Source organism: Eptatretus burgeri, chromosome 10 (genome assembly GCF_056783735.1).
Source record: "Eptatretus burgeri isolate ZD-2024b chromosome 10, Ebu_testis_v1, whole genome shotgun sequence".
NCBI lineage: Eukaryota > Metazoa > Chordata > Myxini > Myxiniformes > Myxinidae > Eptatretus > Eptatretus burgeri.
In genome coordinates, this window is record NC_140970.1 from 40,665,120 (window position 1) to 40,679,673 (window position 14,554).

Genomic DNA, 14,554 nt, shown 5'->3' on the forward strand with positions numbered 1-14,554 from the left:
CCTCCACCCCACCTTTGTGTCCCAAACCTCTTTCTACCTTTCCATCCTCTCCACCCTTCCCATCCCCACGTCGCCAAATTCCCATTTTCTTCCCCGTCCTTCCCAAATCATTGTAGCACGCGTAGCTGACCCGTAAGAACGTCCTGGTAAAACTTTACATGTACAACAAGGCCATACCTTCATTTATCCTGCCTTTTGGTATCTACTATATATTCAGGCCATCACTCATAATTATTTTAGCTCATCAACATGAATCCACATTGCAGCAAGCTCTGTGTTCAAGATGGATGCTCTTAATGTGCTTTGGGGAAAAACGACTGCGCACTCTTGTATTAAAAACAACCACACTTGTATAATACATTTATTACAGACAGTGTGTCAGATCAGAATAAACGCATGCAACTCTTCAAAGCATCGGTATAACCTCCAATAATTACACACAATACCTTTGCTTTCAGACAATGCATGTTTATACTCCATATAAGCTACCTGTTTCAGGTAAGTCACATCTTCGAGTTACAAAGTGCCATGTGTCTGCCAGGGGCTTTTCCACGGCGCTAAGCTCTTGGTTTGTGCGAATCCCGCGACCGTGGCATTCTCTCCATCATTTTATTCCTGCAACACATCACAATGCAATTTCCAAATTTGAAGGCAACGATGAGGGAAATGTTTCCATCAATCAATCAATCAATTTATAGTAAACCATAAGAAGGCATGGCAGCACAGTTGATAGCATGTTTTCTTCTGTGATGCCTGGTTTTGTGTTTGAACCCTGGAAACGTCAACAGCGTTAAAATGGCTCTTATGGTGTAGTGGTATCAGTGGGTGCTGAATCATGGAACACGTCATCCTATGTGACCGGACGATGCGGAGTTGGTGCACTGCATTTGAGTTGTCCGACCTGGGTTCGATTCTCGACCTGGCTATTGCTTTGCAGGCAGGTATGGCTGGTCTCCAGTTCAATGTCCCAGGTCTGCACAGGACATTAACCTGGAGACCAGCGTGCTGGCGTTGATCGCTGGTGGATGTTAAACGTCCGATGGTGTTTTTCGTAAAGATAAGGTGACTGTCACTGACACTCTGGCCTAATTCCAAATTCCTGCCCAAACCAGCTCTACAAAGTCAATCCCCTGAGTTGGGGCTTTGGCACCCCATCAGCTACAATGGAATAATGCTCCTTGGCAGAGGCTGAAACATGGCTGGGATACAAAGAAATGGGGCTGTCCATATATTACATAAAGCACGGAGTTGGTCAGCCCAGCGTTACAGAGCATTGCAAGAAGAAAAAATATCTCGATACCCCAGTAGTAGTAACAACAATAAACAACAACACTTCCTCATGAAGGAACATGTTAAACCTGCTGTCCCTTCTACAATCATGTGGACATAAAAGATTGCACAGTATATTTCATGAGAGTACTCCCTTTATCCAAGTGCCTCGACCAGCCCAACAGGGCCTGCCAAGAGATTCAAATGGAATGTTAAAAAATGTAAAATATGAAAGAGTTATAATGGGATGTGACGTGTACGTGACAGTTGGAAGTGATGACCAGCCAAGCCAAATTAATGACTCACCTTGTCAATATCTTTCTTGGTAAGACATTGTGCAACTAAAAACAAAAAATGCACATATTTTATATCATCAAATTCAATATTCAAAAACCTCCTGATGATGAATTAAAAAAAATAATAATAAACCATCTCGTCAATCGCATGAAATGTGGTGCTGTCTACCTATTAGGTATGGAAGCGGGAGGGGCGGAGTTCAGTTGATGGGGAAAAGGGGAATGAGGTGGAGATGAGAGGAAGAATATATATATATATATATATATATATATATATATATATATATATATATATATATATATATATATATATATATATATATGTAGGTGAGGTCAAAGATTCTGCCATTTTGCGTACATAATATGGAGATAGCCTCTTTTTGCAGACAGCGTTGAATGCGGCCCACGAGTTTCACCAAGCGTCATGTGAATCCCAATTTAGCAAAGGACCATCGATACTACTTGAGGAAAGGATTAAGGTATTCATTTCTCACACGGTGCTGTGTGTGCTTCATCAGCTTGACAAAACTCCACAAATACTGCAATTTATTTGCAAGTTTATGCTTCCGAAAACCATTAAAACATTGCTTCCAACAGGTAACGTCGACGGAAGGTAAATTCTCATTTTGCTTAAAGTAAAATTCCTTACTCATCCTGACAAGCTCCTCAGCACAAGATAAAATGTACTCGGTGGATGTCCTTAATGAAAGTGTTTCTACACAATGAAGGGGAAGGCACTGCCATAGAGACAACACTACAGTGCCAACTTGGCAGATGGCAGAAGAGTTTGACAGCCTCTGAAGTAAGTGTCCAGATGCCAAGATAACCTTGCACTGTGCGCTACATGTTGGACATTAGCCTTGGGCAAGGCTGGTTGGCTGGATGACCTGGCAATAAGCTTGTGTACAAGTCAGGTCACAGAAGACTGAGGCAGCATGGGCCCGGCATGTGCAGGCGCCCGCATGCTGTCATGCTCCTGCGCTCGGCTGCACGGCGCCCGTTAATTGGCAGCCCCTCCGGTAAGTTGCCAAAATTCCAAGCTGGGCAAGCAGGGGAAGATAATACGGAGCAAAGCCTCCTCCACAACCAAAGGCTCAAAGTCTCCCTGGCTCTCCCCAACTGCATCACCTCGGCCCTAACGACACAAACGCTGCCAAAATCATTCATGTGGAGCTTTTGAGAGCCGAAGAGTTGTTCTTTCACCATGTGATATTCCAAGAATTCAGGCCTCTGCACAATATTACAGCAATAGGAAATGGCTTGCATATTGAAGAGATGCAACATTCCTATCTTTACATTAATGCCCAAACTATCGTGTTCTTGGAGGTGTATCAAAGGTTAAAGTTGGGTTGTCTTAAACTCCCACTGGAAATAGCATTGCTAAGTGAAACTGTGTTAGAAGTGCGGAGTTCAAGATATATGTATTGGAAACGTGAAGACACCAGATTGGCCATGCAAGGTCCAGCTGTCCAAGCAGCCAGAATTAATATAGTCAGCATATAAAGTATCCCCAGGGTGCCTCTGGATGAGAAACAAATTGTCAACCTGTGGTACATCAAAATAGAAGATACCTAGCGAGGTGGACTGTGATTGTGGTCCGTTGGCCATTGTGACTGCTCTCAGCCTATAGCTTGCTGGAAATGCTTCTTCAGTTAAATTTATCAGTGAGATTTCATTCAATCTTTAAACCTCTCCACAAATGGTTATGACATGTTCTTGTTATCCAAAATATAAACAAATATAAAACTCATGAACAAAATGGAAACAAACAAACTGAGAAGCAAAAATAAGCAACAATTATTCAAAAAAAAAAATGCAAAGAAACAACAGCCAGAACAGACTCATGTGAAATGCAGATAAAAGGCCCCAGCACCCTAAGCAATAGTCTCCAGCGTCCATCCAAAGGGTTCCGGCAAGCAGCCAAGCCACCCGCCGCTTCCCACTGGCAGATGTTTTCAGCAGGCCCGGCACTCTGGAATGCTGGCTGCCTTCCCAAGCCCCCACAGCCACCCCTCCATCGAAGTCCCAGCTCGCCACCCCCGCTCCTTTCGCGTGTTTTCAGCCTGACCCCTCGACCCTGGTGGCGCCAGCCCCCCACCCGCGCCGTCTCTCGGTAGTAGAACATCTGGACTCTCCCCTCCCTGCCGATCCTCACGTCCCTCCCAACTTCTCTCCCGATTTAACTTCCAGCTTGCTGTCCTGTTTCCACCACCCTGCCCTTTTGAATGACTCCTTCACCGAGCATGCCAGTCATCTCCAGGTATCATGTACCTGACACGCCAAAGCACCCCGCACTCACCTGAACTGAAGGAATTTTCTCTACCCCTGTAACCACAGGCTTCCTCAGATACATTGATCACAGTTGATAGAAAGGTCATCGACCAAAAATAAATGAATGAATAAATAAATAAATAAACGAATTAATTAATTTTTTTTTTCTTTTCTTCAAATAGCACCCAAGATGTTATATTTATTCAAGTTTTCATTTTTATAATTGAACAAAGTGAAATTTTTTTTTAGTGCAATAGCAGGTTTCGTGGCTCATCCCCACTGATTGTAATGGAAACCATGATGGCAATTTCAAGAAAAACATCAATCAAATAATTGGAAGCACCAACTTTCCATGCATCAGTTGTTCAAGTTCTCTCTAACGTGTGGATGCATCATGACGCAGACAAGTGATCAATTGATCGTCGATGAACAAATGCCAGGGTGGAAGGTGTAAACGTGCCGGATTAATAGTGAATGGATCAGATGGCATGCCAATGAAGAGATAAATGGTGCTTGGATAAATGTATAAATACAAGGATAAAATTGGATTGTATATTTATTGGGTGGCAGTTGGATAGATAACAGAACATTGGAAAAGATTCTGACACCGACTTGCACCTGGATAAAGATAACACTGATGGTGTCTTGATTATTATCAATACAGTAATTGTGATTGTGATGTTATAGGATGCTGCAACCCTATTTTTCAAAAGCTTCAGCAAGAATTTCGATTTCGTTTGCATTAATATGAATGAAACTAGTTGTCAAGTTATTCTAGATAAATCTTGGTCCTGCTCAATGAAACAAAGCCCCTGAAGATTGTGTTTGTAGGTTATGATGTCACCGATAAGCTGCTTGTATCAGTGTTTTGTGAGTTTAAGTTACCTGTGCACCAAACTTTGGAGAACCTAGCAAGTTTAGAGAAAACAAGATGATATTTTTTTTACCATTTTGGTTCAATCTGTTTTACCTCCTCTTTTTCTATGCCTCTCCTCTGACGTTGCTCCTTGTGCCCTCTCAGCCATCTGACTTCTGACTTAGCTCCACCAGGATGTAGTGTTCTTCCAGTAACCCCCTCTTGGTGAAACTTTCAAAAATCCAGGCTTTCCACTAATCTCAACTATTTTCTTCCTCTCTTCTCCTGTCTGTGGAACGGCCATCATGAGATTGGCCAATCCACTCTTTTCTCTAGGCCCTCTAGGGCTTCAAGCAAACAGTGCACCGCCATCCCACATCATCCTCCATTCCTACCTGTGATCTTTTCAAACCGCTTAACCATACGTAACCTAACCCTCTTACTTGTAGGTTACCATGTTTCTTCCCTTCCTTTTTCACCTCTTTTCCTGTTTATTCCAATCGTTGCTCTTTTTCTGTTCACTTATTGCGTCCACCTGTTGCCCCACTGCGAGTTCATAACCTCCATCACCTCACTCTGCCATGAGCCTCGATCTTGTATAGAAAAATAAAATCATAATGATATTATTTTTTGAAATGTGCAGGAAAAATATTTTACAAATGATCAATTTACTTTAATACTTTAATGCAGTGAACAAATTTTCTTTGACTCATAATTGCAAGATATATAATTATTGGGTGGTCGCTATTTAATAATTATATATAATAACAAGATATATAATTATTGGGTGGGTGGTGGTATTTACCGTGAGTCTCAAGTTTTCCGTCTGTCTGTATGTGTCTGTCTGTTTGTTTGTATGTAATGGACAGCTCTGGAGGCCAAAGGAGTCAACCGATTTTGATGAAACTTGACTAGTAGGTTCATACCTGGATCTAGGTGTTTGCTTTTGAGCACTCTTGCTATGGACGCCATCGTTGCTGAGCAACGGGACTTTGAATTTTTTGAAAAAAAATCCGAATTTTTTTTTTTTCGAAAATAAAAAAAATCGGCTTCCGCTCTTTTATGTGCACTATAATCAACCTCTTTGTGAAAGATTTTCAGCCCGATCCGTCAAAAACTGTATGACTAGTATGCAATTATATTACTATATGCTTTCACCCCAACGTTCGGGTTGGGGTTCCCTAACGTAGGGTTCGGGAATCGAACACAAATGATGAATGGACAGTTGCTCGTCATGTTCCTATATGGAACAACGAACGGCAAAAATGCCATCTGATGTGTTCTCTTATGTACATATTTCAAATTCGCCTTAGTCTAGCGACCACCCATGTTGCCTACCGGCTTGTATTAAATACTAGCAGGGTATGCTTACACTTTGTGATCACGCTTCCACACAATGCTTACACGCTTACACATTGTGTAAGCATACAAACCGTACTTCCCCATTATCTCGGGTCGCTCACCTGCATTTGATTTTTCTTTTCTTTTTTCATTTATTTATATTTTCATTTAGGGATGTGTCTGATGGTTGTGTGATTTTTCCTGGTGTATCGGCTTCGATGTCTGTCGGTACACAAAATTACCATACTTCCCCATTCTCTCGGGTCACTCACCTGCATTTTTTTCATTTATTTTTTTTTCCATTTATTTATATTTTCATTTACGGATGTTGTCTGATGACTGATTTTTTTCCCGGTATATGGGCTTCGATGTCCGCCAGCAAGCAAAATTTCAGCTTTCTACGTCACCCGGAAGGTACCGACCTTTGATATCAATCAGTCAGTAAGTGGTTAGAAAGAGCTTTATATATTAGATTGAACATGAAAAATAGTTTCTCATTCTCCGCGTTAAAATGAAGCAAGCTTCAAAAATTGACAACTACTCGATCGGATTGCCATCAAAGTTTTTCACTTTATATGAAATAAAGGAGGAAATGCAAACGTAATTGATTACATGAGCAATTTATAAAGAGGCAAGACACATCTTACCACTGTGGGTCCATGATTGGTTTAAATTAAGATGTAATGTTTCAGGTGTGTGTGTTTTATGGCCAAATGTGCATGACACAGATATTACGAAGAAATTCAATGAAGTTGCATTTAATGCTGTTTTTTTTGTTTTTTTTTTAAATCCACAGGTGTGACTTCTACATCCCATTCTAAACATACCGAGGAAGGAAAATTTTTTGAAGTGCGATGATAGTTTCACTTTAAAAAAACCAAGTTGGTGGGCGAAAATGTGATGAGAAATCAAGGAACGATTCTTAAAGCACAACCATCATTACTAAAGCAACAATCATCATCATTCTCAAGATTGCATGAGTTAAAGAACATCAGGTTGTTTTCAGTCTACTGCGGGACATGGACTCAGCTCATGCTGGAGGTATCGCCACGTTTACCATCTGACGAACAGTGCATACCTTAATATCTCACCGTGTCTGAAAAACACCACAATGACAGTTTGTAGCCGGATCCAGATTTGAACCCAGGGCTAGACAGCTCAGTGGCGAGTATGAACAGCTCTACGCTATAATGACTTTCGATGACCCTTGACTGATGCAAACAGGAGATCGGTTATAAGAGACTGCAGGATGTGCAAGTTCTGACCGCATATCATCATTGTGGAAAGGTATAATCATGAGTAATAAAACAATTATTATAGAAAGACTTGGGGGTCGAAGACACACAATAACAGTATTTGCAAGTAAAAAAAAAAAGAGGAGGGTAAGCAATTGGTGTAAAAATGACAAGAAGATGTTGAACAGAGAAATAAGTACAGTCCTGTGCATCTGGCGATGACAAACTGAAGAAACGATGAAAGAAACCAGGACTGAATAGGTGTTAAAAATAGACTCACAATGTCCTTCCAAACCATGCTCCATCTATCGCTGTGGGTGAGCATCCTGATAAGAGATGTCAACAAAGCTTGAGCACCAGGTGTGTTGTACAGTAACCTGCCCACATGTTACTGTACAACACACCTGGTGCTTACGCATTTTCCAAGTTGGCATCTGGTATCAGAAACCAAAAGTGTGACGTCATAATCCTGGGAGAAGTTGTGATTATTGTCACAGTCGGTGAAACGCTGAAAACTTCTCTTTTGAGTTCCATCCCTTTGAAATAAAAAGTGAAGTGAAAGCAAATGGTTTGGAAGAGAATAAAAATTTGATGCAGACTGATCAAAAGTCAGCTTCCGCATGTTTGAATCAAGCCTGGTCTTTTGACTGTCAAGATAAATGAATGAATCGACCTACTGTCTGCTTGAAAGGGAAGGGAGGGAGGAAGAAGTAACAGATGAGTTTGATGAAGCTGAAGCGAGAACGAAGACCAGCCACATAGCTTGAACCTATAGAAAGTTGGCCAGGTTATTCCCAGCTTAACACAGGTATGCATTTCCCTTCTAGTTTGGAACATGCTGATTTAAATTTACAACTTCAAACAAGCCACAAGATTCCATGAGTTAATGAGTAAAATGATTGATGGAAGAATATGAGGTGAAGGCAAACCGTTTCATTTGGTTGGGACAAACATGCTGTGCCCGGAAGTGAGATGATGACAAACGACCAATCGGAGTGATAACGGGTACGTAAGCTTCCCTAGTTAATGACTTAGTAAGGGAATATCAATTCGAAGCAGGAGTATGAGAGCTGGAACTAAGACTCCTCTCTCCATCAAATCTCTCCATCCTGTTAAAAAGATCACTGAACAGACGATACCTGGCATCCAATTAAGGTTTCAATCACCAAGGATCTTCGAAGGATTACGTGGGACGTTCATAACATTCTCCGAGTGAGAGACTCACAAATGTCCCCGAGCCAAGCCATGAAAAATGTAACGAGGCGTAAAACAAATAATTTTTTACTCATTGCATATCCTATATATTGAAATAAAAAGTGAACTTCGTTGGAATAGCCTGGACGACTGGAAGTGTCTCGTCCATGTAACGTTTTGAACGCCACTCGTACTCGCACCACAAAGAGACCACAGCCGTGGCAAAGGCACACCGGTAAAACTTAACGACATCTTACACATGAAGTCAGTGTAAGTTTGAGAGCTGCTGACATCGGATGTGAAAATAACTTACCTGTGCACAAAGGCAAGCAAGCATATGGGCTATCTGTAACCCGCCAAGTCAATGCAAAGTTAGTGCAAACGATGTTAGTGTTTGGCAGGTAGGTCTGTATTACTCGAGTTGGAGACTTGGCCTCAAAGCAGACTCAATTCGCTGTTATTGTTTAAAAAAAATATATTATTTACAACTTGTGAAACCAATCAAGATTCGGGAGGCTGAGGGCTCAACGGGACCTGGGAATCAAATCTTTACACTCGAGTCTATAAATTTGTGACTGTACGGAGTCATTTTCCAATGTTTTTGGAAATTTAACTGTACACGTTAAATAGCAATTCCCTGGAAAGAGGGGTTTAAGTAAATACATGAAAAAAAAACCCTGTGAAACCTGTGGGCTGACTCGTCAGATTTGTTTCGGGCGGTGTGTGAGAACTAACAGTTCACCGATTCGAGATCAACTCGAGACTTGACTGTTGAGACTCGACTCCAGGTCTGGCGTTCAGCCCAGGTTAGCTGTATAGGCCAAATGTCATGTGGGTCACCTCAAATGGCATGGACCAGGCCATACAGATCTGGATTTTTAGTTGAAGTTAAAAAAAAAAGAAAAAGACAAATGCCTGAATTTATCCCATAAGTCAACCTGGGACGAACGGAGATTAATTCCATGATACAGTTTACTGCAGCAACAACTAAACCTGATGTAATTATTAAAACTGATGATGTTAAAACAAAAAAAACAAAAAAAACAACTTGTGGGCTGGAGGTCAAGCCACCAAACCCAAAAGCAAGCACCTCAAGTGTTTGTTTTGAAAAAAAAAACAAAAAAAAACATTTGTGTTGCAATTTCAGGTAATAATTATTAGTCAAAGTTTGCAGCTAGTGGCAAAATTTGGAAATCCTCATTCAGGGGTTTTGCATTCTTTAAAGGTTCATCATTTTGCTGCTGGGATTGGACGGGGTGAGTGGAAAACAACTGTTAGTAATTTTGTGGAAGAAATCACTTAACCTGCTCGACCACCAATGATTGAGTTGCATGTACCGGTACCACTGCTCGAAATTCCAGATGGGTGGTGAGGGGGATGGGGTGATGGAGTTTGTGTAACTATGTTAGTTGCCTGCCAACCCTGTCAAATACATTTCCTCCTCGTATTGTTTGGCAAGCTTTGTCTGAGTTTTCCCATCCACTGTAAATGTCTCGCAGTTCACCTCAAGACAGTTACGATATATTCACACATCACACATCAGGAAGTAGAAACAACTTGCCTTCGCCGCATGGAAGGCAAATCCAACTGAGGGTAATCTAAGTTACTTCCACAAAGCTTGGAACAAGTGCGTATCGACCCTCAGGGGAGCCAGGAAACAACATCTTACTCATCCGAAGTCTGAACTCTCAAACCTCTCTCCTTCCTCAAAATTCTGGTGGCATCTAGTTTAGTCTGTTTCTGGTGGAGGTTCCCCCTCCACTGGACACTACGTCCTTTTCTCCCGACAAGGTGGAGAGCTTGCTGTCAAACCTCGACGCTTTCTGCAACCGGTCCAGACGGCATCAGCCCACGTGTCCAAAAACCTGCTCCTCTGCTCTTGCTCACCCTCTCTCTGTCCTATTCACCCTCTAATTTGTTCACGGTCATCTGCCTTCTGTTTGGAAATTAGCAAACATTACAACTCTGCATAAAAATGTGCAAAAACAGATCCCTGCAACTACAGACCAATCAGCCTTCTCCCAATCATCAGCAAGGTTATGGAATCCATCATCGCTTCAGACATTAAATCCTTCCTCTTCTCCAATGGCTTCATTTCCGTCCATCAATTTGGACCTAGTCACTCAACCCTGGACTTGCTGCTCCTGCATTCCCAACAATGATGTAGATCCTCAATGCCAGACATGGAATCAGAGGCATCTCACAAGACATATCACATGCTTTCGATATGGTCTGGCACCCTGCCCTGCTCACCAAACTCTCTTCCTATGTTATCCAAGGCAATCTTCACTCATGGCTCGCAGACTTCCTCTCCTGTCACAGCCAACGTGTGGCCCTAAATGGAGTTCTTTCATCCCCTCTTCCTGTCCAGGCTCGAGTTCCTCAAGGTAGCGTTCTGGGTCCTGTTCTTTTTCTGGTTTTCATCAATGATCTCTCTGACTCTCTAGAAAATCCTCTTTATCTCTTTCCTGATGACCCCACTCTCTGCCCTACCATCTGCCATCCCTCAGATTGGCAAGAAGCAGCCTCTTCATTCTCTGCAGATCTGGATAAAATCATAAGCTGGTCCAACACATGTAACATGTCTTTCAATCCTGACAAATCTCACACTCTCACTATGTCTCTCCTAAAGGACCATCTGGAAACCTCCCCACTCCTCCCCCATCTACTTTATCAACAATCCTCTTGAAGAAGTCCTTTCATTCAAACTTTTGGGACTCACTATCTGCCATGATCTTTCCTGGGAAAGCCACATTTCCAACCTGGCCTCCAAAGCCAGTCACCCACTGGGCATCCTCCACCGTGCAAAGTCCTTCCTCGGCCCACCTGAGCTCCTGAAAACATACAAATCTTTCGTCCGCAGCCTGATGGAGTACTGCTCTCCCCTCTGGGCTGGTGCTCCTACCTCTCACCTTTCTTGGCTTCATGCTGTGGAAATCAAGGCATTTAGGATCATTGGTATCTCCAATGATGAGAGTCCTTTGGTCTCTCACTCTCGAACCGCTGGCAGGTCAGTGGTGTTTGTGTTTTACCATCTCCTCTCTGGCCTCGCTCCCCCAACTCTGTTTGCTTCCTGTCCCCCCCCCCCCCGGGTCCCATCTTTCCGCAGGGCGCTCAAGGCCCGCCAGCATCCCTCTTGTGGGAAAACTACAAATATCAAGAATCACTGCTCACCTTCATTCTTTCATTCCTCTTTCTTTCTGCTTTTGGAACAAACTCCCACACTCTGTTCAATCCCACCCTTCCCTCCAGGTCTTCAAAACATATGTTCACCACCATCTCATATCTTCCCCCATCCAAAACCATGATATTTTCTTCCCCCGTTAATCCAACCCAAAACCACCTCCTTCAACTTCCCTGCTTTCTTTGCTGAAAGTCCCTGTAGTGTTCATCTTGTTGACCCTGCATACCCTGCCCCATCCCTCTCCCTTCCAAGGATCTCCTAATGTCTCTATTCCACACTGTTTTGTGATTCTCTCTCCCGCCCCTCTCGTCTCCTGCTCCCCTTGTTATATGTTCTGTGTGTTAGCTCTCATACAAGCCTTAACATTGTATTAAAAAACAAATACATAAATAAATAAATAATAAAAAAGGCTTGGTGGCCATTAACGTACAACATGTACCAAAATGGCAGCATATTTGATCCCCAAACCCCTTATATGCCCCCACAAATATGCACCACCCCCCATTACACCTTTCTCCTATATCTCCCCCAGATTATCCCCCCTCCTTCCCCCACCCCTCCTCGCCAACCTTCCTTTGCTCAATTTTCCTTATATCTATTTACATCCCACACATGTACAGTACATGCAAAGATAATATGGAGACGGTCTCTCGCCAAGCTGCCCTTTGAGATATTTATTAAACAATTCATTACGTGAGCTTTGATAAAAGTTTGATGGTACAGTATATTTATTGTATAAATTTTTTTATCTTCTCTCCTATTTAATTAAAATTCCGTTCTCATTAAATAATTCCATATACATCTTCTCTTTGTAATTAAAATTTTAGCAACCAGTTAATGAGTCGGTCGATTTAGTGAAACTATTAATGCTTTACGTTTCTTAGATTTTGAAGTTGTTAGGCACCTGGTTAAAAATGAATTTTAGGGATCATCAATTTATTATATCCATAAATTTGGTGGCATTTTAATCCCCAACCCCCCTCTTCTCACCCCCTGCCCTCATCTGCATGATGCCAAAGTGGGGCTTCTCTTGTCGCTCATACTCCCATCTCCTCTCAACCCTCTCAAGCAAGTCCTCCCAACACTCCCCTCTCCTGATTTTTCATTCTTATCACCATAGTGGGGCAACTTAGCATAACAATTGTGCATTTTGTGAGGAAAGCACCAAATTTGGCACACTAGTAGCCTATCATATTATGAACAGATTTGGATATTGGGCCATCTCAAAATTTTTGATGGCAGTGGAAAATGGCTGCTACAGCCATCAGCAGCTGAATTTGAGATGGCCCAATATCCAAATCTGTTCATAATATGTTAGGCTACTAGTGTGCCAAATTTGGTGCTTTCCTCACAAAATGCACAATTGTTATGCTATATTTAGCTAAGTTGCCCCACCACCACCCCTTTATCTTGCTTTTCTCCATTTTCGTTTCCATTCTTTGCATCACGTCTGTATGTAATAAATAATTGCCCCTTGTTTGATGAAAAGCACTATAATATGACAATTATTGTTACCTCCGCCAGCGAAGATGGAAGGAGGTGATGTTTTCACCCGTCTGTTTGGTACTTGTGAAAATCAAAGATGTTTCAAGCATATTGGTGGGTCTTTTGTTTGTTTGTTTGTCTGTTTTTCATGTTTGTTTGCGTTCAGGTTTTCTCAAAACGTTGTGGATGGATTCGGATTAAATTTGGTGGATCGATCGGGTGTGTGACAAGGACAAACTGATTAGATTTTGGTGAAGATCCGGATTCGGATCTGGCTACGAGAATTTTTTAAAGTGATTCTTCACCATCGAGGGATGGGGCCAAAAATGATATATAACACGATATCTCAAAAAAGTTGTGGACGGATTTGGACGAAACTTGGTGAACATGTTGGGTGTGTGACGAGGAAGAATTGATCAAATTTTGGTGAAGATGTGAATCTGGATCCGGATCTGATAGTTAAAAAATTTTCTTTCAGTGATTCTTCACCATTGATAGATAGGGACAAAAAATGTGATACAGCATGATATTTAAAAAATGTATTGGGTCTGATATGTTTGACTGGATCAGGCATTACATGGTAGAGGTATGTGCTCTAGCAAGTGTCCATTTTGGTTGTTATTGTGAGTATTATTCAGGGCTGGCAGGATATCCGAAAGGAAAGCACACTTGCCTATGAGCTTTCTAGCCTGTGTTTGAATCTCGACTCAACTATAAACTGTCATCTTGTTGTTTCGGATGCAGGACGATGCATCATTGTGTCCTTTAGCTATCAGAAAAAAAGTTGAGCCAGAGGACCCATCCTCAAGGACTGGCTGTTAGTGGACGTTAAAGATTCCACGTCTTTCACGAAGAGTAGGTGAGTTTTCACCAACACCCTTTCCAAATTCCAAATTCCTGCCTAAAACTGCGGGTTAAAAGTGGTCTGATCTTCATGGATATCCATTGACACAAGGTTAAACTGCTTGCTATCTCAGAGTGCGGTTGTTGTTTGTACAGTAGCTCCGACGCCAGAAACAAATTCACGTTCTCAGTCCACATGTCACATGTGAATGAAATGACAACCATCATTATTATTCAACATCAGCTATATTATGACAATCACCATTGTTAAGGTGCACCTTATAGAGATGAAAAAGCCTCGAGAGTATTGATAGGATCTTACCTTGCGCTTCTTTGCTCGTCCTTCAGCCTGCAAGGTTCGAGTGCACTGCTCCACACACTCGGCAAAAGTGAGCCCTTCTGGCTCCCCGCTGTAGTCCCGGTTTGCAAGCTTGGCCAATGCGAGGATGTAGCTGCAAGCAATTCGGAGAATTGCGAGTTTGCTCAACTTCTGCCCATAGGAGTAACAAGGCACCTGTTGTCAGGGAATCGAGACAGAATGCAAATGGGAAGGGTCAGGTAATGTTTTAGTCTGGGTTGT

At 42.2% G+C, this 14,554-nt stretch overlaps 1 protein-coding gene across 2 annotated transcripts in view; it reads right to left on the reverse strand.

The window, feature by feature from the left end:
* Positions 1-327: 327 nt before the first annotated feature.
* The window catches only part of ATOH8 (atonal bHLH transcription factor 8), a 32,491-nt gene continuing 18,264 nt past the window's right edge, over positions 328-14,554 (reverse strand). Inside the window, exons 2-4 of one of the 2 annotated variants that reach the window (XM_085897974.1) lie at positions 14,297-14,488; positions 1,576-1,610; positions 328-615 (exon numbers count right to left, since the gene is read on the reverse strand). In XM_085897974.1, coding sequence (XP_085754100.1) covers positions 558-615; positions 1,576-1,610; positions 14,297-14,488 — 285 coding nt within the window. In that variant the 3' untranslated portion in view covers positions 328-557. The remainder of the gene's footprint in view (positions 616-1,575; positions 1,611-14,296; positions 14,489-14,554) is intronic. The other variant, XM_085897975.1, reaches the window with a different exon arrangement.